At 39.0% G+C, this 27,164-nt stretch overlaps 2 protein-coding genes across 15 annotated transcripts in view; one reads left to right on the forward strand and one right to left on the reverse strand.

Annotated features, from left to right (window-relative positions):
• abi3bpa (ABI family member 3 binding protein a) overlaps window positions 1-7,770 on the forward strand; it is a 45,836-nt gene extending 38,066 nt beyond the window's left edge. For all 10 annotated transcript variants that reach the window (XM_088648415.1, XM_088648405.1, XM_088648397.1 and 7 more), the window contains 5 exons: window positions 1,720-1,799; window positions 3,786-3,815; window positions 4,999-5,157; window positions 5,563-5,685; window positions 6,470-7,770. In XM_088648415.1, coding sequence (XP_088504541.1) covers window positions 1,720-1,799; window positions 3,786-3,815; window positions 4,999-5,157; window positions 5,563-5,685; window positions 6,470-6,585 — 508 coding nt within the window. In that variant the 3' untranslated portion in view covers window positions 6,586-7,770. The remainder of the gene's footprint in view (window positions 1-1,719; window positions 1,800-3,785; window positions 3,816-4,998; window positions 5,158-5,562; window positions 5,686-6,469) is intronic.
• Window positions 7,771-9,882: 2,112 nt separating this feature from the next.
• The window catches only part of tfg (trafficking from ER to golgi regulator), a 61,448-nt gene continuing 44,166 nt past the window's right edge, over window positions 9,883-27,164 (reverse strand). For all 5 annotated transcript variants that reach the window (XM_088648519.1, XM_088648484.1, XM_088648502.1 and 2 more), the window contains 2 exons: window positions 11,363-11,452; window positions 9,883-10,829 (listed from right to left, as the gene is read on the reverse strand). In XM_088648519.1, coding sequence (XP_088504645.1) covers window positions 10,429-10,829; window positions 11,363-11,452 — 491 coding nt within the window. In that variant the 3' untranslated portion in view covers window positions 9,883-10,428. The remainder of the gene's footprint in view (window positions 10,830-11,362; window positions 11,453-27,164) is intronic.

The following is a 27,164-nucleotide window of genomic DNA, read 5'->3' on the forward strand; positions in this document are numbered from 1 at the left end:
TAGGTAACTAAACTCCATACTGTGAAGACCAATGTGTAAAAAGGACTCTGTCCAGATTACGCACAATTATTGGAAAAAAATGTCTGCATGCCTTAGTTTTGTTGGGAAGTGGATAATTTGAACTGCTTAATTTGAACTTAACTATTTGTAGTAACCAACTCTTAGTCAAGCATTTTTTTCAGTGTGATACAGTTCTAAACGTTAATATAGGGGTTTTCTATTCCTTTCAGTAAAATGTTTCTTTGAATTATATCTTTAGGAAGAGGCATATCTGTAGGAAGGAGGACAGTTTCAAGCAAGATATGTAACACTTCCACTCAAGTAACCTCAAATGTGTTTTTAATTTTCAGTGTTACATGGAAGACACCAGTCATATTTTCAGTAATTCCATTAGGACACAAAGCTCTCAATTACTGTAATTTCACAGGGAGTTTCCCCATGATCACAATTTCACACATGACAAGGCTTTTCTTTACAATTAAGAAGGAAGAAAGTTTACTAAGTGACCTCTTTGACAGGCTAAGTGAAACATGAGAAAAGTCAAAGATGAATATTTAATCAACCCACTTGTACTGATGAACCACAAACCAGAAAACGACAACCAGATTTAAATCCATTGCCTAACTCCTCCTATGTTACTGTACTGTACATATCAAAATGGTTAATTTCACAAATTTTAGGACTTCCAGAATTGCCTTAATTGTTAAATCATCCATTGTCCATGACAATCAGTTTTACATACAGTACCAAGCACCAAACTGTATTTTTGAAAATAACTGGTTTTCAGTCGTTTTAGAACCCACATAATGTAACCCAAGATAATAGATGTTAACAGCAGATAACAATGTGAAACCTTTATTTATAATGAATCATATTTATCATATCAAATGCTATTTGTCTCATTCCTACTGGTTTGTCATGAACAAAATTCAGTTTCACTTTCAATCTTTCCTAAAAGACTCCCTAGAATTATTTGTATTAACCAAGTACCCCCACAGAATATTCATGTGAAAAATGTTAGCAGACTTGAGCTTAGAGACAGACCTGTAAGAGCTGTTTTGTGGTTGAATAAGGGACAATTTGGCAGAATATTACAGACAATATAAACCAGAGCTTCCTATGAACTGAGTCTCCTGGCTCAGGGATGATCATAACATCTGAGCAGCACACACATGGTATAGCCATTAAGGCAGCGACCTGGCTTTCATTGCAGGTTCTGTCTGAAGAGTAAAATATCAAGCATCAGTGTTTCAGACACCAAACGCAAACTGACTTTTCAAGGAGGTTTTATCATGTTGAACAAGAATATGTGTTTTCCTGACACTCTGTCAAGAAATGCCTATAAAGGTTCTGTTCCTTCAACCACTCGCCCTCACAGACAGACAGACAAATGCGTCCTCTTCCTGCTTTTAAAACAGTCACCAGACCAATAGGCCTCCTGCAACTGGCCAGGAAAATATTTATGCCGGAAAAATCAGGAAAGTCGGGAAAATAAATAACAAAGGAATATAAAACAGGAAATAAATCAATATCTGAGATAATTAAACAGGTAAAGCACTTTAAAATTGTTTAGAGGAATATGGGGAATGAGGAACCTACCAGGACTGTGATCTCACAATATACACTAACCAAATACAAACACATACACAAATGACCAATGCTTTCTCTCCTTCTATGTATATAAATAGACCTATAACGCATATATATTCTCCTTTACAGTTATGAGTTTACAGTACAAGCCAAAAATGAGTTTGGAACTGGTCCACCTAGTGATCCAGTGACTTTCTCCACTGAATCTGGTAAGATTTTAAACCACTTCAAATTGCATATTATTTATCGAGCTGGGTAAAACGTCACCATACATGCATTTCCAGTTGAACTTAAAGTTTGTGAAATAAATGAAGACCTTGAACTCCTGAACATGTTTAACACTTTATTTACCAAATTCTCGATGGTAGACCAGAAACATCACGATGTGCTATTCGTATTCAGAGCTCAATCGGTCCTGATTTTGTTGCCATTTTTCACTCAGGTGCAGCAGAGAGCCCAAGTGCTGTATTAAAGTAAAGGGCCACACACTTTCCTTCCCAGCTCTTTTTTTATTAAGAAGACAAACCCCCTGCCGCCAAAGAGGATATTAAATCACCTTCCAGTAGCACTCCATGTTTAAAAAGATTTACGGTCTTTGCATGTTGCTTTTTGACACTTTTGAATTATTCAAATTTTTGTGCTTTAATGACAGTAGTTAAACAGAAATTTACTTCCCTTTCACCCATAAGGGCTCTATGCCAGGACCAAAATTTATTATATTTCCCTCAACACATAACTTTGTTCCCTGTGCACTGCATGCAAACTGTAGACACCAAATTAAATTCCCATGCTGGCTATATTTTACAGATATTTACAAGAACAGATTAGGTCCTTCAAAAGCCATGACCAGCATTATTAGCTATCTTCTGAACCCTCAGAGCTCAGAAATCTTCCACCTTGTGATGCAGAAACATGCGTTTTTAAATCCGAAGGAAGAATGGGTGATCCCCCGTATGCTGTGCCAGAGCTAGTAAAAGCTTTCCACTCTTGAAGCATTTACTTCACATCGAGAAGGATCCCACAATGCTTTGTGTGTAGGAGGGAACTTGCTCTATTTATAGTGTGAGCCGCACTTCAGCAATGGGAAAAATGACTCAGGTCCTACAAGTAAAGTTCCTGTGGATCGTCCAGGATGAAAAGTATTATATGAAATGCAAGGAAGTATGATTATTATTATCATGCTCAGTGTTACCTAAAGCCCACATTAGGGGACCAGCCTCATGCTAGGCCATACACACAGTGCAGTTTACCACCAGTGGCTATTAAATTATACCCTCACTTTCTCTCCGAGAGATCTGTATAATTAATTATGTGCTATTAACGTAATGATTTCAGCATGTCGTTCCATTTTCTTAACCCTGGCTAACAGCTAAGGCCAGATGGATTCTGATCTGGAGAGTTTCAGTGCTTTTTTAGCTCGCCTAGCTTTTACATAATAGTTATATACTGTACATATACAGCACTCATTTGAGTGTCAAGTTAATTTCCCCCCAATTTCTTCACCCCTTTTTTGAAGCATCCAATTCCTGCAATGCCAGTTTATTAAAATTAATGTGAGCAAAAGGAGATTGAAAGCAGATGAGTTTCATCCAATTGCATTGTCCAGCCAGCTTCACTTATTCCAATGGCAAACCCAACCGGTGGATGCTGGCAAACCACTGTGTCTTGGGGGACTGAGCTCTGCTTCAGCCCTTTACACCTGGCCTCCCTGAGCCGTTCCAGTTGAGTCTGTGCTTTTCAAAGGGGCTTTAGGAAACACAAACATTTTCGGGAGTATTAATAAGGAGCTCAGACGTGCATGAATTCACCAGCTGTACAACTTGCAAAAAGTACTTGCATCAGTGCTATCCGAAGAAATATTCTGGGCTTAGGGATCTACCGGTTGAATTATTAAATGGTAACGCTGAAAACTGCAAACTAGTAACTGGAGCAAAAAAGTCTGCACTTCATTTCAGATAAACATTTACTCACCTTGAAAGGTTGTTTTTCCCACTGCTTATATAACAAGACCTCTAAGCTCAAGATTGTAATCCCATTAGTTTTTCATTAAGTAGCCTACCTGGAGTGCATGTCAAACATATTAACTTTTCTGTTGCCTGACTGTGGAAAGGTCTCACAGGGGGTGTAGGAAGGTCTCTCAGGCCATGTTACAAATTTCTAATGACATGTGTTTTGTTTCCCTTTGTCCCCTTCAGCTGACCCCCGTGTGAGTGAAAATCTATCAGGTAAGAAGCTAGTGCTTCCTTCAATCAGGAGTCCCATATGACACATTTTTCTGCAATGAATTAATGGACAATCTAATACGAGAGCCTGGCAAGCAGGCAGTCTGCTGAGGCTCAACACACTGTGAAATGGTCTTTCTTTGCGTATGATTTCACTTCTTCCACACAGAGCTGCTCACCTGATATCTTGCCAGTCCAAATATTTATACAGAAAGAATATGGAATGAAACAAGTAACTTTTTTTACAGGGAAACAATATCAAATAGTACTTGAAAGAAAAAAAAATTAATAGGGGTGGATTAATGTTATTTTTCATGAGAAACTTATTGCCTTTTTATTTTATTTTACATCTAAGGAAAATGTAATCCATCACATACAACTTTGCCAGAAAGGGTTCGTTCATGAATCCATCAGGGTAGAAATGTGGGTGGCATAGCAGGCAGTGCTGTGGCCTACAGCTGCTGTGTCCTGGGTTTGATTCTGCCATTAGTATGTATCGGAGTGGAGGTTGCATGTTTTTCCCATGTCCATGTGATTTGCTCTGGTGGTCTAGTACCATCCTGTCTCCCCCATACATGATATTTGATATTTGAGGTATTTGAAATTGTCCTTTCCTCCACAGCTCTGTTTGGGATCTGTTTAGATCTGGAACACGGAAAATACTGCTTGCTTTCCTCAACTCCATTTACAATCAGAAAGGTTCTAACAGAAATAGTACATGTAACTAGAAAATAATGATTAAATAATTAATAATTATTAAACAAATATTAAATTAAATAAACCACAGCCTAGAGTTCAAAGAATAATTCAATACCTGTCTACGCACAAGTGATATCATTTCACTTCTATTGTTATGATGCTTTTTTGACTTACGTGAATAGAAAACACAAGTTTGGGTGTTAAGTAGCATTGTAATGTTGTAGTAGCCTCCTCAAAATTGTGCATCTCAATAAAACACCTTCATGTATTGTTTCATATGAAGGAACTGAGAGACGTGCCATCTGTATTACTTTGTAGTTATTATTTCAGCAAAAGATTCAAAACTAACTCCATAAATGATTACTCAGTAATATTTGTTTTAACCTGCCCAAACACAAATTCTGAACGCAGACCTAATATGTCATAGAATGGAACTTGTTGGGTCTGATGTGTTTCTGTCTGAGCAGGAATTATTTGTTGCACACAGGAAAAGACGCAATATGGACAGAGTTCCCATTCAAGCCTGACACGTACTCCGAGTGCAACGGGAAACAGTATGTGAAAAGAACATGGTACCGAAAGTTTGTTGGTGTCCAGCTCTGCAACTCCTTGAGATATAAAATTTATCTCAGTGACTCCCTCAAAGGTCAGGCTTGCATCATCCCCGTCTGCATGTGCTGTGTAAAAAACAGAACTTCCCCCCTACATTTCAGGACAACGTTGCTCTATCAGGGTCTACACACCATTCTTTGTTGCCTTACTAAACTCTTTGTTAAACACAGAGCTCAGGTTTCTGACATTTTCAGGAAAATGAATTTATACTGAAGGGAGACTTACACATTTCTATATTTGTGTACTGTGTAAAAGGGTCTTCTAAATTTACTCTTTAATGTCCAGCATGGAATGAGGTTAATGTATTTTTGACTCTTCTGTGAATCTAAATAGTGTGAAAGATAATTATTGGGGGGGGGGGACCTTGTTTCATTTACTATAGAATGTACCAGACTGATGCATTGCTTTCCTGACAGTACATCTTTTCTCACACCTGTAGGAAAGTTCTTTAACATAGGAGACCAGACAGGACATGGAGAAGATCATTGCCAGTTTGTGGATTCCTTTTTGGATGGGCGGACAGGACATCAACTCACTGGAAACCAGCTGCCACCTAGAGAAGGTGAGTAACTTTTTAAGAGCTTCAGCCATTTCTCATAACGAGATCTTTGGGCAGATTCACATTATGCTTGGCTAAAAGGTTACTTAACACTACTTTGATAAACTCAATATGCAGTTTGGGTGGTCACTCGTTGATTAAGCCGAATTTCCGAATTTCAGTTTAATCGTTAATAGTTGTCCTTTAACGAACATAAAGATACTATCCTTTTTAAAAAGAAATCTGTATTGTTTTTCTTTTTATGGACAGAACAAGTTTTAACAAAACTAACACACAAATGCTCAAATCAAACTTTTAACAGTCACTACAATGCAATAAAGGCTACAGTACAAATAAGGAGGTCATTCAGAGTGACTGCTCGGAGGTTATTCATCTAAGGAGCTCATTCTGCCTTCTGCCAGCTTCAGCAGTTGGCTTGCGTTTGAACCACACAATACTTTGCAAAAAGGGTTCTCTGCCTTGTGTTTTACTGCCAAGTGAAGATCATTGATATATAAACTAGGAAGTTCAGTGCTGGTAATACAGATTCCTGTGGTACTTCGCTAACCATCTCCGCCTCATTTGAGCATTTACATCCTATCTGTGCTCTTCATGTAAAACTTATGTTGAAGGGATAGGGACCGAGCCTGGCAAAACTGAAGCAACAACCCGCACTTGCTGTAGATTGAATGTTTTAGCTGCACAAACACTAGGTTAGAGGATGGTGCTGATGTTATATGGTCTGAGCTTGATCATTTTCTCTAGTTTTCTTTCCCTAAAAAGTAAATTACATTTACTTTCTCCCCAGGATATTTTAGAGCTGTCCGCCAGGAACCTGTCAACTTTGGGCAAATAGGAGGAAATTCCCATATTACCTATGTGCCCTGGTATGAGTGTGGGACAACAATACCAGGGAAGTGGTAAAACCATCAGGGGAGTCTGGTGAGAAAATTGAGGGTGGGGGGGCTAATGGAAAAAAAAGTGGAGGCAGGAGAGAGGAGGATGATTACCTAGTATTAATATAGCATCCCCTTACATGTAAACCTCAGCCTTTCTCATGTATAAAATGTGTATAGGACCTACGCAATCAAGAATTTTATTGAGTATATTTGTAATATGTAATAGTAATTATCTCATTATTTATCAAAAAAGGTGACAGAGAAACTCAACTGAAAAGGGGTGTGTCAAAGGAATCATGAAATAAATAAGTAAATAGAATAAAATAATGGGAAGCTGGCTCCCTGAAAGTATTTTGATAACTTGTATATTATTTATCGAAGCATTGTATTAAAATGTTCGTTCTGGTGGTTTATCTGCAGACAAGGGAGTGGACCTAGGCACAGGGCTTCACAGGAAGAGCGGTAATGCGTCTCTTCCTGAAATCGCTGTAGAAATGTCAGTAAGGGATGCAGATTCCGTGAGCCGCATTATGGTTTATATATCGTACAGAGGTATTATAACGTTGAAATAGATTCCTGGAAGAACCGACAGAGGAATCGTGGTGTGTCATTCTGTTCATTTTCTTGACTTTGGTGCTTTACAAAAAAACACTTTGTCAGCCAAACAGCAATGTTGTCGGGCAGATGCAGAGGTGGAATTTGCATTTGATCTCTCAATTATATCCAAAGCCTTCACACCTATTCAATTCCTTCTTGCGCCAGTCAGTGGCTGTAGTCTGAAGGGGTTTACAATTGCAATTTGCACAATATGTATTTATATGTATATGGAGAATAATAAGCCCTTTTAACATGAACTTGGAATAAATCATTTCCCTTTACGCTTGTGAACCACCAGTCTCTTCATGCATACGTCCTGCTATTTTTCATAATCTCATACATGGATTAACTAAGGGTGTGGTATTTATGCATTCTAAAAAAGAAGGGTTTACTTCATACTATATTTGTAAGCGCAAAAGGAGTTCTTCATCGTCTAGAATCTATATTTGTACAGAAATCAAAGCTCGCAAGCAGCGACAGCGGTTAAGATTTTTTTAATCATTATTTTTATTGAAAGTTTTTGTAACATTAAATTGTAATTTTTTTGACATGTATGATCTTTCCAATACATATTTTCATTAATAAAGAAAAGATTTACTTTTTCCTTTTTTAAGATTTTGTCTTGTAATTATTTTTCATTTATTACCACATGCATGGCATACTGTACAACCTAGAATAATGGGGAAAAGATTGATACTAAACTACTACTTTTGAATTTGTCAGATTTTTTTAAATTTCAATTTAAGACAGATTCTTTACTATTCAGCATTTTTTTTACTCTTTCTTCTCATCCCGTCTAAATAAAATAGCAATAAATGGTTAAATGGTTAGCATCAGGTCATTTAAATGCATAGCTGCAGCAGTCGAACTGCCCTGCTACCTTATCTGTTGTGCCAGCATACCACAAATTACTTTTCTGATTTGGCACAATAACAGATTCTGAAAACATCAGGGCTGGAAAGGAACCTTAAGCATCCAAAATACAAAGGAGGAGAGTGTTGGAAAAAACATCATCTCACCATGTGTGTTTGAAATTAAAGACAGCTCGGCTATAGACATTAACCAACACATTAAGATGTTTATATTTTATGCAGCGATTTAATCTCTTTCATAACGTATTGTTTTGTGCAAGCGATTTTCTGCTTTGTTTACACTGCATACAGATCTAAAAATGTAAGGAAGGATGATGTATTTAGGATAATTTATTACTTATTATATGCAATTGTGGGACTTTTTCCCTCCGTGTGCAATTATAAAGCAAATGACTGCTAAAACAGTCAAAAGGATAAAGGACATTTTAAAGGAAACTATAGAAGGGAATTCAGCAAGCATAAGACTGAAAAAAGAACTAAGAGAGCCAAATACATACTGTATGTACATCTCTTCCGGTAGAATCTTCCACACCAGTGAGGGCATAGCCAGATAAAAATACAGTGCCTTGCAAAAGCATTGACACCATTCCTAATGGGTCCCTTTTTTGTGGAACGACAAAATGCTGCATATTAATTTGATAAAAATGTGTTATTTCAACACACGGATTCTCGAACTTTATGGGCTTACGTTAACATACAGTAGATACCAAAGAGAAGAAAACGGTTGATTGCACATCTTCAGACCTATGAATTCAATATTGAGGGTAAGCACCATTGGCAGCAACTGCTGCAGCTGGCCTGTTGGGGTAGGACACACTGACTCAAGGCAAAGTTCGCCCATTCCTCTTGGCAGATTAGCTCATGACCTCATGCCTTCCCACAGTGTCTCAATAGGATTCTACTCAGGACTTTAGGTGACTCTTGGTTATTCACTTTCTTATTCTTACAAGGGAACTGCAACACTATTTTCATATTTCAGGGTTATAAAGAATCAGCATTGATGAGTGCATTTCAAACCGCAGTGAAAGTAAAATGTACAGTGACTTGTATCACCTCCACTTCACACCACAAAATCGAAATTTCCAGGTATGCTATATTCTGCGATGCAGAGCGAGGCAAGACATTTCCGGTGACGTGTTGTGGCCATTTTACATTGTAAACAAGCAAGCTTGTGAATACATCTCTTTCAATCCAATAGAATTTCGATTTCGAGGTGGTTTGGTCATCAAATACTTGTTAAATGCAGATCATGTTGGAACATTTCTGTTACTAGTGAGTAGGAAGGGCACTTTCACAAAGTTCACAATTTTGTACGCGATTTGAAATTCGTCATTTTTTTCTGTAACGTCAATGAATTTATTTTGTTACCCAGATGTAATAACCAGTCTGAAAAAACTGGGAAGGTAGTTCCACTTTACGTTTGCCACTAGTCCTATATGTTTGTGTGTCCTACGACACTGCCGAGATCTTACTTCACTCACATTCTGGTTTATACAAATTGCTTTTTCGGCATTAAAGACAAGAGTAGACAAGTAGTGCCCGAGTCTGAAATTCTGAATTCAGTGATCCCTTTGTGTCTGAAAAACGCATTTTTCATTACGTCAGCCAAGGAAAGAACAGAATTATAATTCATACCTGCTGATCGCAAGTAAAAAGTGAAGTCAGACTACTGACCAGCAAGTCAAATAAATAAAGCCTTGTGTCTTTTTCCTTTCATGTCAGCTGTAACCACAAACTTAGCAGAAATATGAGTTACAACACTTTTCCAGTCCTAGACAGAAGGGTTAAACAAGTCAAATTCAACATGGCTTTCTTCACAAGCACAGGACAGGGCAAAGAAAAAAACGACAAGGTGGATCTGGATATCTTTATTAGCTTTCTAAGAGAATGTTACAGTTTGTACAGAACATCTAAGGACACACTCATGTGGAATCTTCAATCAGATATTAGTAAAAACCAGCTGGAGAAAAAAACAACAAACACAAGTAATCTAAACTTAAAGCTAACAATGTAATATCCTTCAGAAGGTTCAATCTACTTCTTCCATTAATGATATATACTTAGTGTTTCCCGAAAAGATTGATTTAATTTACTTACGTATAATACCAATGTACTGGATAGTGGCAAAAGGAAAAAAAATCAACATAATTCACCCAGGTCTCCCACCCTTGCCAACATTTGCTATTTCTTTTTTTATTTAAATGCAACTGTGAAAAAAGGTGCCCACTTTTTATGCGTCAACCATATACAATAAAAAAAAAAGAGAGAGAGAGGGAAAAAAACAAAACTTTGCGTTTTGGATTGCGCGAGTACGGGGGACGGGACGTTTCCTAGTTCTTGGCCAGGGCTGCGGGGCGCCGTCAGAGCTCTTGCAGTCGGTGGAGGACCCCCGCCGGGCCTTATCGGTACCCGGGGCCCGGCTGGGTGTAGCCCTGGCCATAGGGTGGGCGGTTGCGGGCGTAAGGGTTGGAGCCACTAGGCGGGGGGGTCACTGTGCTGCCCGGAGGCGGGGTGAACCCCGGACGGGGCTGAAAGCCGGCCCCGGGCTGGGCAGGGGCCATACCTGGCTGGGAGGCGGGGGGCATGTTATAGTTAGCTGGCTGGGACGCTTGGGTGGCATAGTTTTGGGGAGGGAAGGTACCAGGTGGGTACTGCTGGGCAGTCTGGGGCTGCTGCTGCTGCTGCTGCCCCGTGAACCCGGGCGCGGGGGCAGCTCCCTGGGACGTTGGTGGGTTATAACTTTGGAACTGTTGCGGTTGCTGAGGTGTCGGCTGGGGGCCTGCCTGGGGATTGTAACCTGCTGGAGAACCAGAGAAGGACTCGCTCAGAAACATGCCTTTTCTTCCGCGGGGAGGTCAGGGTTTTTTAGACTGCACAACACTTACATAATCCCGTAACCAAAACCAGGTGAGGAAGTGGCTGCGTTTTGACTGTGGCCTTCTCACAAACAACCTAAACCCCATATCCCTGCCCCCTTCATAAATTATAAGCAGCTGTTCCGACGTACACAATTTGTTTAGGGAAAAAAAAACCCACTAGAAATGCTCTCCAGGTTTTGAATGCCAATGTTTAACTCAATGTATGCCGCAAAGTTATGCATTGTTAATAACAATATGCAACAAACCATTAAATATTATCCAAACATATTAGCACAGCAGAGCCTAACCGTGTATAAAGAATCATGTCTAATTTCTACTAGCCAAGAGGTCAGTAAGGCCTAATTGTGACTGATGTACATACAGTATAAAAGGTTCAGTGGTTCTCAAGAAAACCGATGGACAAAGTCTCGAATCAAAGTTTAAAATGAGAAGGATGAAAGACTGTCGTACGAACCTGGGTACTGCACTCCGTACTGCTGCTGAGGGGCTGCAGGCTGAGGAGGTGCATAGCCACCCTGGGCTTGGTACTGCTGGTACATCTGGCCTGCTCAAAGAAAGAACATCACAGTAAACTCAGGGTTTACCGACTTAACTTCTCCCCCTCCTGCAAAACACAGACCTTGCACATCCAGGGGATTGTGATGGTGCCGCTTTAACTTCACAGTCACAGTGAAGGTACAGAATTAAGTTTCTGTTCTCTTGATGAAAGCGGAACATAGGCTTGCCAGAAAGAAATCGCAAATCGCAAAGCAACACCTCCGTATGAATACAGAGCCTTGCTTTTAAAATTGATTGTTTATATATAATCTTACTGTCAGCTTCTTTATACTGCCTTTAAAAGTTTTCCCATGAGCACAAAGCTGGCACTTGAAAGAGGAGTACTGTCAGCAGCTAAAACAGCATCACCGCCAGCATGTTTCTCCATTTTTACTTACAGCAAGATGAGCTAGCTCAGAACAGAGCCCATGGTGAGCAGATGACTAGGCTCACTAATAGCCATGGTTCTGGCCACAACAAAACTGAGCAAACCTCACTAGAACAAAACAGGGCTGTGACGCATATCTTGTGCAAGCCTTCTTAAACCCTGTATGATGTATCATTGAAACTGTTTCACCTTTAGGGATAGGGATAAAGACACGTGTTTTAAGGCAATTCCTAGCCTAATGTGAAGACCTGACTCAAACAACCTGAAAAAAAATGAATAAACACTGAAAAAGGAACCAGAAGATACAAGTGGAAACCATGAACAAGTCCTTTAGAACTTGAACAGGAAGCACTTCCTCCCCCAGAGGCTTGTGGGAGACTGAAACCAGCCACCCAGCTATGATGCTGAAGCCGATATTCTGGCTTCTTTCAAGATCCATGAGTTATGAACCTGTAAAGCAAGCTAGATGGGCCAAGTGACCTCTCGTTTGTAACTGTTTATCCATTCTAAGCGAACGAAGACCAACTGTGCTGTGATTTGAGAAAATCAAAAGCAGTTGCTGCAATACCCAATAAAAAAAAAAAATATATCGTATGGCCGAAATCACGGTACAAGTCAGATGCGAAATCAGTGTCCCTGCAATCTCATCATTGGGGTTCGGGTTAGCTCTACAGCATCGTTAGCTGCATTTGCTGTTTTTGACAGGTGTTTGCAACAAATTTTAGGCCCTACTAACACCAAGCCATTAATAACAGGTGTGTTTCAAGTGCTATAAAAGTTCTGTGTTATTTTGCGTTTTATTTATATATAAATTTTTTTTTTTTCCACAGGCAAATGGCAATGATCCAAGGAAGGGCCCAGGGTAAGATTAGTGTTGCAGAGGTTTGGCATGAGAATCCAGGCCAGGCAGCTGTGAGGTTTAAACACTTCAAGAAAAAAAAAGCATCAATTCAGGGGCCGGCAACCAACAGCATGAGCACCATTATTGGCACGCAAAGGGATTTTCAACGGCACGTGCAATAAAAGTCTAGGAAGCCACAAAGAAAGTAAGTTAAAAAATGTTAATAACTATACTTGGATGTTCTGTAAATCTCTGCAACAAAGCTCCTTGGAGAAGAAAAAAAAAACAATTCACTTGCTTTATTTACTGCATTCTTTTAAGCGGGTCTAAACTCTTGTCGTCACAGGAAAGCTCACGATCCGTGTCGCCGATGAAGTGTAAAGTTCAGCATAGTAAAGCTGTGGAAGGGACAGATAGTCCACGAAGTGCAATCAACATCGTTTTGTAAGAAAGGTCAAAACCACACCACACTGCACAGTGAAAAACGGGTTGCATTTTGTCAGATATCAGGACTTCCAACTTTTGGGCCTGATGTTTTCTTTTCAGATTAAACCAGCTTCAGTACCAGAGATGTGGATTTTTCAGTGTTTCAGTGGATGCGTGTTGAGGATTTTGAAATGCACAGCAATTTGAGTAAAATATTGGAACTTTAATAGCGTCTTACGAAAATCGCCTTAAGATATCAAATTTGTCCTCTTGATACACCTGGATTGGTCTTAAGCAGATTTTGGCTGTATTAAAAAATACTTTATTATTAAAGTACAAATGTTATGATGTCCATTCTGAAATGACAAATTAAGTTTAAGTGTAAATTGGGGTGTATGTCTGGTATGCATATGAAAAATGATACAGGATCCTCTCTCTATACTTTACATTATAAGAATAACACATTTACAATAGATGGGATTTAATAATAAAGTAATTTGCCTCTAACGTTGACTGCTTTTTTAACCACAGACTCCAAGAAACACGTACTTCTAATTTGAACCTAAATGTAAAAATAAACACTGGAAAATTCAAATACTAACATTACCTTCACATAACCAAATACAAAATATGGAAAATAAAGCTTCATAATACAAAGCACATTTCAAGTTATGATGTAAGCAGAAACCTCTCTCAAGACAATAAAACAAAACAAGCCTGACATGGATATTAAAGTACTGTCTACACCTTCCCAATTACCTCATTTGGTGACTCACAAAACATGTATAACATTTTACTGGATAAAATACTTATTTTGAGAAATGTATCTTGATTGTTTATGGTGTAAATATTTTACCTCAACAAGAATTGAATTCTTTTTTCTTAGGAATTCTATATGAATTCCTGTGTAAAACATTCTAGATCAGTCAAAACAAGACTTTTTTTTATTAATTCAGCAATTTTATTTTCCTGTTTGAATGCTTGTAACGAAGGCAAGTGCAGAGTTGCAAAAACTAACTGCACCATAAAACTGCAAACACCTATCGTGAAGAAGTTACTTGTTGGAAAGATGTAGGTGTTTTATAAAGATACATAATTGAAACATTTTCCAAGTACTTTTCCGTAATTCCAAATGCTCACTTCTGGAAAAAAATGGCTTTAACAAAAAGAAATTCAGCATTTCACAATGGCCTAGTCAAAGCCCGGACTGAAACCCCATCAAAATGTCCTTGCGGTGAGCTGTAAATTCAGCCCTTAAATGTCAGAACTGGAGGAGTTCTGTAAGGAGGAACGGTCCAACATTACCCAAAAAATGATACAACAGGCTGACCAATGGTTTTAGGAAATGTGTAGCTGCAGTCACTACTGCTCAAGGAGGTGCCAGTGAATTACTGAATTTCAAGGTTCACCTACTCTTGTCACACATGGATACTAAATGCTGCATCACTGAAGGATATATACATGCTAAAAGTGCATCATGTTTTTTTGTCATTTACAGTATTTCATCATATTATCAGGACTTAAATCCAACACCATTTTAGGCTTCAGATATGTGAAATACGTGACAATCCTAAAGGGGTTCTTTTTCTCGGTACTGTAAGCACTTCTGCTTACAGTGCAGGGTATCACTTTTTGAGACATACTGTAAACAAATCTCCTCACAAAGGCCTTCTTATTTCTGTTCACTTATCCCAGCCAGCACGGCCTTTTTGGTCTGTTGACTTGGTGATATAAAACAGGGTGACTGATCTCCCTGCTTCTCATTCGGTCTGCTTCATCTCCAGGACCAGCAGGTACTGCTCTCTCCCTCCCTCTAGTCATCTATCCATCCTTTTTTTTTGCTTTGCATCTGGGAAACCCTTATACAGAAACCTACCCAGAGACTACCACGGAATTTCCTCTTGACCGCAACTCATCTGTCAACAGAGAGCATAAGAGAAAGACGACCAGGGGGGAAAAAAAGAGAAAATTCCTGTTGCAGTCTGGGGGAAAAAAAACTTTAATGTACTCAGGATGGAGGCCTAAGTTATAATGAAACACAGGAGGGAGAAAAAGACTGTTTTTTTCTTTTTTTTTAATACACAACACAGTTTTCAAGACCAACACACAAAGCTCTGTTCAGAACAAATACAATACAAAACAAAAAATCTTGTGCGTAGTCCCCGTGCCAGAGCCATATTTTTCTTGTCTTTAAATGTTCATGTACTGTACAAAACTAGGCTATGGTTGACAAGAGCTCTTTGTTATGAGAACTGGCGATTCCTGGACAATATTTTGATTTATTTAATAGTCATCACGTCACATCTGCCTAAAAATGAACTTGTCTTCTCTTAGCCACCTTTTCAGGTTATTGACAGTGTGCACACAATCATTTTTGTTCTTGACTCAACTTATAATATTACTATTTTCATATAATATTGGCCACAATGCAATGTCTCCTAATGCTTAGCATTTTTATTCCAAAACCCAAGGTGGCACAAAAGTAATGTACAGCCCACAAGGCCTCTACTTGCTTATTCAGGCAAATGCAGCCAATTATTGAGTGAGCAGATGTCCTATAAAATCCACACAAAAAAACTGACCGAGAGAAAAAAAAACTTTTCTAAACTAACAAGCGATGGAGTGAAACAAACTACAAATCTGATGGTGTATTTACTCTGAAGACAGGATGTCAGCTGTTTCATCAGGATGCCAAATTACTTGCCGAGTTTCTTTTAGTGTGCGCATTACCTGGTATAATAGTTAATGGTGATAATTTGCTCACAATATTGCTGTCTAAACCACAGCCCGTCATGTTTAACTTCCAATGTTTCATACTCTATAATGTGCAATTTACTAATGTGGCATGCCCACAGAAGACCTAATTGTCTTGCCATTTGTGTTGTACACTACCTGGGGGAATTAGGATTCCATGAATCAGTGATTCTCTAGGAAAGATGCACCAACAAGTAACCCAATTGTCTGTCCAATGACAGACTGGTGTAGAACATTTAATTTACAATTACAAGTCAAAGACATTATGCAGTGTACTAATGACGACTGCTGCTGGAGACAGCTCGGACATTAACATTACGTGGCATTAACATAAGTTAGTCAGTGGTACTAACCCGACGCATGGACAACAAATGTCTGAAACTGATGGATTGTTGTAGAAAACTGGAAGAAGTAAAATGGGTCATGGAAAAGCTGTTACGGATGAAATTTGGACATCTTTTTCCACACTGTTTTCCAAGCAAAGGTAAAAACTATTGCTCTCAAAGCAAGGTAGCAATAAATGGAAAAATTGCAATTTTCTTTGAGATACCAAATAAAAATAAACAGCTTTTCATCCGTGACATACCACAGTAAACAAATGTACACAGATAATGTATTCTAGGAAGAATTAAGAAAGGAACTGACACCCTGGTAAAGACGCACTAAAATAATTGGTTATGGAACTACGCTGCTGGCACTTGGCCGGCTCAGTGTCCAGCACTGCTCTGAAAGGTTAAATGAGACTCTGCTTAGTAGTAACAGACACCTAATAAAGGACCATGCTTGTTTAACAGCTGGCACACCAACAATCAGGAGAAATATGGGTCTGTCACAGATTACCCAAACAGACCAAAAACCGCTCCCTAGAAAGTACGGCAATGCTTAAAAAACAACACACGATATTTGTGTCAAGACAAGATGACAGCGAACCAGATACTGCATTTCTCTTAAGAAATGCAAATCACAACAACAGAAAAAGAAATAAATCTAATGACCACCTTGTGTGATTAGACTGCACAAAACATTTGGTTTTAGAACTCTCTGAGGAGACCACTAGAACATAAGTTTAAACCATCTGCAAGATAACCTGTATATCTAGATACAAATGAGATAAGGACAGGGATTCTCCCCATTGTAATAACAATGGTTACATACTTTGCAACCTAATCCACTTTTCATCTTTCTTTGCTCTCAATTTTATAAAACAAGTTTGGAAAAGGATAGATATCCCCAGACAGACTCATCATGTGAAAAGGAAAACCACCTGTAAAAAAAATTCAACATGCAGTTAAGACATGTTTGCTATTCCTCTCTCCTATATCTGACAGGCTTCATCCCATACATGATGAGGAAAAAAGACTTGTGTGATCCTCCCTCATCTCCCAGCCATACTGTAATAAGTCTGAACATGGTTTTAGTGACAGTGGTGTAACAGCACATTAATCTTCAATTCCCCACGCACACCAGCAGAGAACAGAAGCCAACACCCCCATAATCTAGGGGCAAAACAGGCCGGAGGAGTGAGAAACTGAAATAAGGGGGGGACTTTTCTCAACTGTGCAAGCCCAGAGTGGAACTGCCAAGACACTGGGTTAACATCCCTCCTCACACTAGGTGCTTTCCTATTGTTCAAGTTACCAGGATCTCAGTTCGACATGTCCTGAAAAACCCTATCACGAACGGTTTAAGGACTCCTACCCAATTACAAAATGACAGAAAATTCTATAAGAAAAAAGTTAATCGCTAACAGAGGACATAAAGGGTATAATCTTAAATGCATGACTAAAATAACTTGCCATGCACATACATGAAATTTAAAATGGGTGTCTCAGTCAAAGCTGGGTAAAAGATGTACAAGGAAAAAAAAAACAAAATCAGAGAATAACCGAGCAGGTGAAGTAGCAATTGTGCAGTTTCTGCAAAACATACTGCACATTAGATAATGAGAAGTCAGAATCTGCTCTTTAAATAAACCTTAAAGACATTCTCATTGCAAGTTTAAGCCTTGATTATATCATTATCAGGCTTATAATATCAGATTCACAAATGATACACATCTTTACCTATTCATTTCCTACTCAACACTGCTTGTTCAGTGCCCAGGTTTGAGGCACTATGAATATAACTCCTCAACTATAACTATAACATCCAGTAACATGTCCACTAAACTACAATATTTTATTAGCACATCTGGACACGTTTGAAAATTATAATGATTAATCTATATTTGATGAAGTTGAAATCTGTGTGTTTTCAAAATGATATTTACGATTTCACTTCCCGAGAGAACCCTCACATACAGACTTCTGCAAATATGATAAGTTGCAATTTGATTTAGCATTTTTCTTATTTTTAATCATACTTGCACAGATACCTAAGACTATGACAAATAATATCAAAACTGCATTGATTGACCTGGAAACTGTGCAAAACAGCTACTTTCAGGGCGTTTTCCTTGGAAATTGACACAGAAATACTGCTTAATTTCCAAATGACACCACTTAATCAGTACTGGACAAAGATCATTCACTTTTCAGACTTTTTGTATTGTTCCAACTATCTGACATTTTCAGGGCTTTATTGTTGAGATAGACAGAACGACATCTACTAACATCCGATATCTGATTAATTCCACAGCAAACGTGTAATTCTACAGCAAAAATGGCAACTAAAGTTTTGCTGTCAACTTCTGTTTCATAGCTGGGGAATACAATCCCAGTTGTACAACAGATGTCTAAAGGTCTGGCAGCAACAGTGGATTTATGTTTTAAATCAGAGAGAAACATATATTTTCATTCCATACTGCAGAATTTCACAATTGCTCAGCTCAACTCCTATAGCAGGGCTGGCCAACTTTGCCATTCCAATAAAGTAATTACTGAAACGATCTGTAATTGCTTAATTAAACCAGGTGCTCTAAATCACTCTAATATAATAACTGGCATGGACTTTCAATGCAATGAAATGAAGTGCTCAAGATAATCACCCCTGTCCTTTAGTGTTTGTTTGGACTGTCTGGTGGACAGACCTCATTTTGGATAATTCATTCCTTGACAGTCTTCTCCAAATTAAAAAAAAAGTAAAATTTATAGAACTAAAAGGATCTTTTTACACTTAATAAGCATCGTGCTTAAGTGTATGATTTCTGAGGAACTTACCATGTTGGACTATAATCTTTTAAAACGGCACCAGAGACATACAATATTTAAAATCAACACAATCTGTAATGACAGTAATTACTAATTATCTTAGCTATGACACTGCAGAAAAAGGAAGAACTGATTATGAAAAACAAGAAAACCCCAGAGAAAGGACTAATCCGCATTCTTAGAATCAGAGTTCCAAGGATATTGGCTGATTCATTCCCTGGATATGGAATGAATTAGGGAATTCCGTGGAACCCTTCTTTTTAGGCAAAGATCCTGGATAGTGTACGTTTTAAATCTATTGATACCGAACGGCAAGTCAAAAGCATAGGGAACACAGGTTGCAGCCAATGTATCACTGAGTGAGTGTTTCTAATTTTACAAAAAAAAGAACAAGGGAACATTATAGAAGTTACATCATAATGGTATTTAAACCCCCGCTAGCAACTTGCTGAAGGTCTGCCTGGATGAAAGAAATAACCACTGTAAAGCCAAAAACAAATAATTAAAAAAATAACTCAGAATCTGCAGTTCCCAATTTGTTAGCAGCAAAGCAATTTTCAAGCTTACCTCTGCTAATTACCAGTGCTAGAGTTAGGGTTAAATGTAAGATGCAGTTAAAACTGGAATCCCCAGCATACATAAAAAAACCTTCACGTTTTGCAATCGAGACATACAGGTACCCCTCTTACTGTAGAACAAACAACTAAATAATGTTAAAATTAGTAATTTAATAGCAACCAGAAAAACCTTGCGCAAAGGAAATAAGAACAGAGAAGATACTGATCTTTTGCGCTTGGCTTAAAAGGGTACCCCACTAAGTCTTAATGAGCATATTCCTTTAATAATCTGTGAGAAGAGTCACACAAAAATATCAGAGGAAGCAACAATAATTTGATCTACACATAAGTAAAAACACCATAAAATACAATCTACATACAAAGTACAAACTTTTCAGAGCACAAAATGTTGAACCTATACATCAGAGCACAGTGTACCTATTGGTTTGCAAATTAATTACTTTTGCATTATTTTGTATTAATCTGTATTGGATTTCTTCAAGTCAAGTAAATGGTAGTTGAACTGTCTGCTCTTTGCTTGTTTTGCTTATTTCACTCTGAAAACTGGCAAATATACAAATAATACACATCTGGTTTGCAATTCTATAATCAGCTTTTCCATATCTCTTCTTGTGCCTTTCCATAAACAGTAATTCACTCCAAAGCATGTACTGTTGCTCTCATATTTTCAAAACATGCGGTCGTGTTGCAGATAATTAGGGCTCAAAAACATTTTATCCAAGCAGCGCACACATGTCCAGGTGCATGTGTACTTAGGAAAATCTCAGATTCTCTACAATCTTGTTCCATTTTGCACAAACACATGGTCAAATAGTTAAATGTACTGCTCCACATAGTGTTTGGATCACATCAGTAACATGGTTCAAAAGCTAAGACCTATTCCTGCGATTATCTATGTGAACATGTCTTTCACACATCCCCAAAGAAGACGCATGAACATGTTCTAATACCTTCCCAAATACAACATTTCATTTAATTTCTATTGTCCCTTTGCTGTTATAATTAATGTATACCTTTTTCTTAGCAAAGTTTGTTTCTGCTTTGTGGGTATTTCAGCTTGTGGTGCATGTTGAGAATGAATAAAGCATTCTGACTCGACTCGAATCAAATAGTGTCCTGTAGGAGGGTACCTGCTTGTCAGCAGGTGCGGACATTTCACTCTCCACCTTTACCTTAACACCCACCACCCATAATGGCTCCCGAACTACCTGAATTCTAAATAATTTTTAATGACCTGTGTGTGGATATTTTTCTCCCACAATCCTGAGGCATCGTGACTCTGGAAGACTGTACTTCCAGTCCTGCCATAGGCATGGAGCTACTCTGCCTTCAGAGCCAGAAATCCAGCCTTTTATGACACTTTTCAGCTCTTGTGGGGAATCTTTGGCCTTCTTCTTGTTCCCTTGGGGATTACCTCCGGAGAAATTTCTCAGTTTGGTGCTGAGACATGACTTCCTTCTCCAGCGTTCCAGCTCCTGGTCTCCGTTTTGAGCCCTAGCCATCATCTTTCGTTTCACTCCGTGGATCTGCTCTTCAAGGGGGCATCTCCCTGCGTCTCCGCCCCGAGAGCGCGAAACCCCTCTGGATGAGAGAATACCACATCATTCCCATCAAGGGGAGAGAGCGCCAACCTCTTCTCCGCCCATCCGGAGTTGAACAGGAGTCAGGGGGAAGTCAGGCAAGCCAGGACTCCGGGATTGACCTCGCTCTCCCCATCTGTTCCTCGGGCTCCTTTCCTCACACGTCCAGTACCTCCTTTGAAGTCGCTAGCGTGGGAATCTCTCATTCCTTCCTCTGTCAGTTCCAGGTCATTCCTGTCCCCTCAGATCATGTGACGTTCATTTCTACCCAGGAAGCACCTCCCACCTTGAGTCGGTCCAGGGCACAGCCGCTCCCTCTCCTGCAGCAGTGCCACCCTCCGTCAGAGTGTACTTGTCTTGTACTTGTCATCTTCTCCGATGGCACCTCTGATCCCCTCCCACGCCAAGGCTTTTCTCTCTCCGAGGACTTCTTGGAACACCTGCCCAGTGGCTACCTGCCTGGAGTTAGTTCCAGGGGAGTTTTTTTCAGTTCATGACCACCTCACAAGAAAGCGCTGTCCGAGCATCCTGCTTCTCTGGGAGGTGTTGTCGCCCCACATTCTTTCCCAGAACTTCCGAGGGCCAGTCAGCCACAAAACAGAATTCCTAGACTATTAAATGGAGACTTAACTTGTGTGTACAGTGAGGATAAACTTGCTTTTTAAAGGGCTGCATGAAAACTGAAATTTTGCCGAGAAAGACTGTAGAAGGCAAACCTAGGCAGATGCCAGCGCAACACACAAACGCTACTGAAGCTAAATATACTAAACTGAAGCCAAGATTACATGTTACAGTTCCTACAAGACACAATAATGCAACAATGGGCAAAATTCAATGACAATGTTGTGCAGGTTGAACATACTTAAATACAGACGGTAAATAAATCACAAGAGAGGAAACAAAAAAACATCAAATGTGGAGTTGTTCTCCTTGCTGACAACATATAAATTAAACACACACACCTGCTTTATGAAGAGCTATAAAAACCACACATCCCACTTCACGTCAGATACAAAGTTTTTCAGTTCCACAAAAAATAACAGATTTCCAGCAGTCACACTGGCGAGAAATGTATTTTACAGTTTGTGGGTGGCAAACCCCTAGAAGCAAGGGACTGCACAGGACGTCATGTGACTCATCAGCTTTTAAAGTTAAGACTGTAGGGGAATGTCTTGCGGCTTCTCTGGGCCGGCGTGGTATGCCTGGCATGGGGGAATCGCATTACATCACTGTCATCTCGATTATAGTCTGGGAGAAGAGGATTAACATTAATTTTAATGAAAACATGTTTCCCCACCAACACGCAAGCTGATAAAAATCCTGCACCACAACAACTAATGGGATTGGCAGAAGGCATCTGCACAATTTTTCTGTGTTTTACGTGGCTAAGCTAAACAGTCTAGAGATGGATACCCAGTGAGGCAGATTCAAAGAATTTTACATGTTATCTAGGAGCTCAGAAATGCCTGTATGATTCTCAAATTCAAAGTTCTCGGAAAAACAAGTGGCTGCTTGGTTACAATGAAAAACATCAAGTTGACCAAATTACTATGGACTATTCACTATTCACCGCAAGAAAATGCTCTGAACTTCAATAGCAAAACATCCACATTAAATAATGCTTCACTACTACATTTTAAAAGTGTTGAGAGGACCATGCTGTTATTTAGCCTAACTATCTAAAATAAATTTACTCACTGATTTTAATTAGAAAAATACTACTGACTAGGAAGTAAGATGTCACAAACCACAAAATTCTTAAAAGGCACATGGCATTAAAATTGCTGTTGGTAATTGGAACAGAACTTACAATGTCTGATTATTATTTTGCCTATTCTCCTTGGTAGATTTGCCCAAGTTCTCTTGAGCTAGATTGCTTATGGACAGCAGTCCTCAAGTATTTCCACAGATTCTTAATAATATTCAGGGCAGGACTGTGACTGGGCCACTCAAAGACATTAACTTTCTTTTTCTTAAGCTTTAGCCTTGTGGTTTGAATCACTGCCCTGGTGAAGTTACATTTTTGTTCCAAATTCAAGTCTTCAGCAGACAAACAGGTTTTCCCCTAGTAATTGCCTGTACCTCGCTCCGTCCATTTTTTCTTTAACCCTAACAAGCTAACTCTATTAGTCTCTGCTGAGGAGAAGCATCTCCAGAGCATAACGTTGCCACATCCAGGCATGACTGTAAGGATAGCATTGCAAGGGAGATGTGCTATGTTAAGCTAACATTTGACAAAAAGTTCCAATTTGGTCTCTAGTGACACCAATTGCAACATTTTTCCAGGTGCCTACAGGTCACTTGGATTCTGCAATCTCTATGTGGGCTTTGAGATTTGAGGTTTAGTACCCACCCTGCCATACAGGGCAGTTTTGTGAAATGTTCTGGATATTGCTCATAGATTCCCATTTTCTCCCATTCTAGTAATCGAACTCTGTAGCTTGTCCAGAGTTGTCGTTGGGCTCCCAGTGGCCTCCCTCACCAGCCTCCTCCTTGCCTAGCTGCTCAGTTTGGGGGGGGCAGTCTGATCTGGGCAGCATCTCTGCGGTACAATGCCACTTCCATTGCTTGATTGTGCTCACAGGGGTATTCAGAGACTTTGATATTTTTTGTACCCTTCTCCTGTGCTGCTCTTTTCAATGACTTTACCCTTGACTTGAACCTTTTATTGAGAGTCACTACTTGATCGAGGAACTTTGCAGCAACAGCTGTTTTGTGTTCTGAAGTCATGTAAACCATTACTATTGCACACAGATGACAGAGGCCACTCAGCGACTTGTGTGGATTGCTAAGGAAATGCTACAGGCAAAGGGCTGCAGTGCTTCTGCAATCACGACTTTTCCATTTCTCTTCCACATAAATTTCCTGTTTTCTTCATTCTTTTGAGCTTTGAATGTGTGGAGTAGGTTGTGTATATACCATGTTAATGGCCATTTCAAACTGTCTTAACCGCAAGCTTTAAAATGACAAGATATGAGAACTGCTATAGAGTCTGGATACTTCTGAAGGACTCCTGTTGTTCAAACTATACCTTGGTTCAAAAAACTGAAAACAATTTCAAACTAACCCTTTCAAAATTAAAAAAAGGCTTTAGTGAATATTATTAAGCCAAGTAAACTTGCAGGCCTAAATTTTCCTCTCTCTTGTCCCAACTCTTTTGACTTGCCAAATTGTTTTTACAGCTCTGTCCAAGAGAAGGCAAACTAAAGAGGAGATGACAGTACTCCCTTACTCTGTATATTTAGGTCTCCAAATCATTTTGCCTGGACAAAGTATTTAAAAAACTTCATATACATTTAAAAAAAGAACAGTTAAGAAAATAAAAGACTGGTAAACACCAGCCGGTTTGTTTAAACAGGACTGCAAGATTGTGTGTTTTGACTAGCAGCTCAGTGATGAAATGTCTCATTTTATTCCCAAGCTCTACCTGGGAAATTTATCCATCTTGTATAACAATTTTAAAAAGACAGCTTCAACTTCTTCACAGCTAATATGGAGCCCATTTTAATACTTAATCATAATTACCAGATGTCTAGATACCTGTGTCAACACACCAGCGCAAGTGGAAGCCACTGAATGTGTGACCTGACTAAAGTTTCTGAGAAAGACTTCTACTATTCAGGTGCATTTAGAGATCCAAAATCAGAATAACTTTCTCAAAGTTTTCTTTTCCTTTAACATCCCTTCTATCCACGCTAAAATGAACCTCTGCTGGGAATTTGGACAATTTCTTTATGAATAAGGGAATTTTCAGAATTACACAACCAAGTATTATTATTTTTATTAAAAGAATCCACTTGGGCATTACGCCTGATGCTATTATTTCCCGTTATTAATTCCTGTGTGTTTACTTGTGTGGCTAAAGCTAATTGGACTTTTGAAGGTGGAATGCATACTAGACTGCGACAACCATATTCTTGTCAAGGGTTCTGGTTTAGGCTTCTTAGTTTTTTAAATGTCTTGGGCTTAAGACCAATAAACTCACAAACTCAATAATATTTCTCACATAGAACATGAATGCGGTTTTTAAAAAATTATTTTTGAATGCATAACAAGAGCTTAATACAGTTCATATGATTGTAAGGAATACAGGGAAGAACGTCAGTCTTAACTGGTAAAAGCAGCAGCTGAGTTACAGTTACAGTTTGTCAATCCAACTTAAGCCCAACCGAAAACCGACCTTGAATTTCTGTCTTCTTCTAACATGCCGTGTATGACGTGTGAGCAGATTTCCTTTAGGTTCTGATAAATGCAGCACCCGAAATACCCGTCCCATATTCTCCCCAAGAAGCCCATCATAAGTTAGGTCAGAAGTCTCTCTCATCTGTTACTGCATTTTCTCAGTGTAAAAGTGTATGGTTGTCAGACCTGATTTATGTGTTTTTAACTACACATTTCTATACGGTGGTAAAACTCACCAACCATCATTATTTTCTGTATTGAAGCAATTTCCATGTAGCAGATTTATGGCATCATCTTTCATGTGGTCGGAATTTTGCACGTCAGTCTGAATCTCCATAGAAAAGGGAAAGAAAATTATTTTCGAGAGTTTCAGCAAGACATTGGAGCTCCCAAAAATAAAAGTTTGCTTGGACGGTCTGCCATGATGCTGTACAACATGCAAAACAGCCAACACTTCATGGACACTTCAGGAAATTACGGATGTAATATTTTCCATAGCACTTCTACCCTTCAGCCTGAACAAGAAGGAAAAGACTGATAAGTTGTGCAGCTCCAAGAAAATGTCCTCTTATGGAACATCTTTGCAGTTAAGTGCTCATTGCTTTACAATGTTCCAACAGTACCAGGTTTAAATACCATGACTGCAAAAAGAGGTTCAAAATGTATTCGACAAGCAATTAGTTCCTACTGGATGGAGCCACTCGGTCCCACAATCTGTGTGTATATTTGTGACTGACTAGGACCCAGAAAAAATGACCTAGAACTATCTCCCATGCCATCAAAGACAAATGTAGAGGTTCAGTCTTCACGTGAAAGCATTTTTCAAGTTACACCAGAAATACATCAAGTGGGGATGAACTCGAGGGGAAAGACCATCACAACTTGCTATACTGATTAAGAAAGTGGATCTATTTTAGGAAAAATGCACTATTTTGTAAATGTTAGGTTACTTAAATGATGGAACTTCATTTTCTTAATGGTTATACAAGTTGAATTAAGCCTTGCATAAAAATAATTAAGGTTCTTAAATAATGAAACCAGCTAAATGCTGGGTCTATCTTAATCATCTGAATCATCACTACAAACACTGAAACACTGAAAAGATCATCAAGAATTAGAGAAAACATGGGACACGTGAAGGTGTTACAAGACTGTGACTCCTAAAAGCAAACATCTGGCACGGAGACAAAGGTTGCTGAATGAAAACTAAGTCCAGACGGTCTTCAATGAGACCCATAGTAATTGAAAATGAGTGCTAAGCCTCAGCTTTGTTGCCTAGAGCAGGGGATGGCAACCTACAGCATGTGGTCCATTATCCGCACGCAAAGGGATTTTTAACGGCACGTGCAATGAAAGTCTAGGAAGCCACAAAGAAAGTAAGTTAAAAAATGTTCATAATTACGCTTGGATGTTCTGTCATTCTCTACAAAATGGTACCCAATTAAAGCTCTTTGAAGAAGAAAAAACAATTAACTCGGTTTATTTACTGCATTATTTTTAGCTGTGCTAAACTCTTCTTGTCACAAGAAAGCTCGCAATTAGTAACGCCGGCTACACGTTTCACTGAGGTGTAAAGTTAAGCATGGTAAAGCTGTGGAAGGGATTGATTTGCTTTGTGGACTGTCTTGATGCATGGACATCATCTAGAGATAAAAAAGGTCAAAACTACCCCGAACTGCACAATGAAAAAGGGGTTACATTTTGTCAGATATCAGGATTTCCAACATTTGGGCCCAGAGTTTTTTTCTGACTAAACCAGACAGCTTCGCTAACAGGGGTGTGGATTTTTTGGTGTTTCAGTGGATGGGTGTTGAGGATTTT

The sequence above is a fragment of the Lepisosteus platostomus genome, chromosome 2 (genome assembly GCF_059453375.1).
Source record: "Lepisosteus platostomus isolate fLepPlt1 chromosome 2, fLepPlt1.hap1, whole genome shotgun sequence".
In the NCBI taxonomy this organism is placed as follows: Eukaryota; Metazoa; Chordata; class Actinopteri; order Semionotiformes; family Lepisosteidae; genus Lepisosteus; species Lepisosteus platostomus.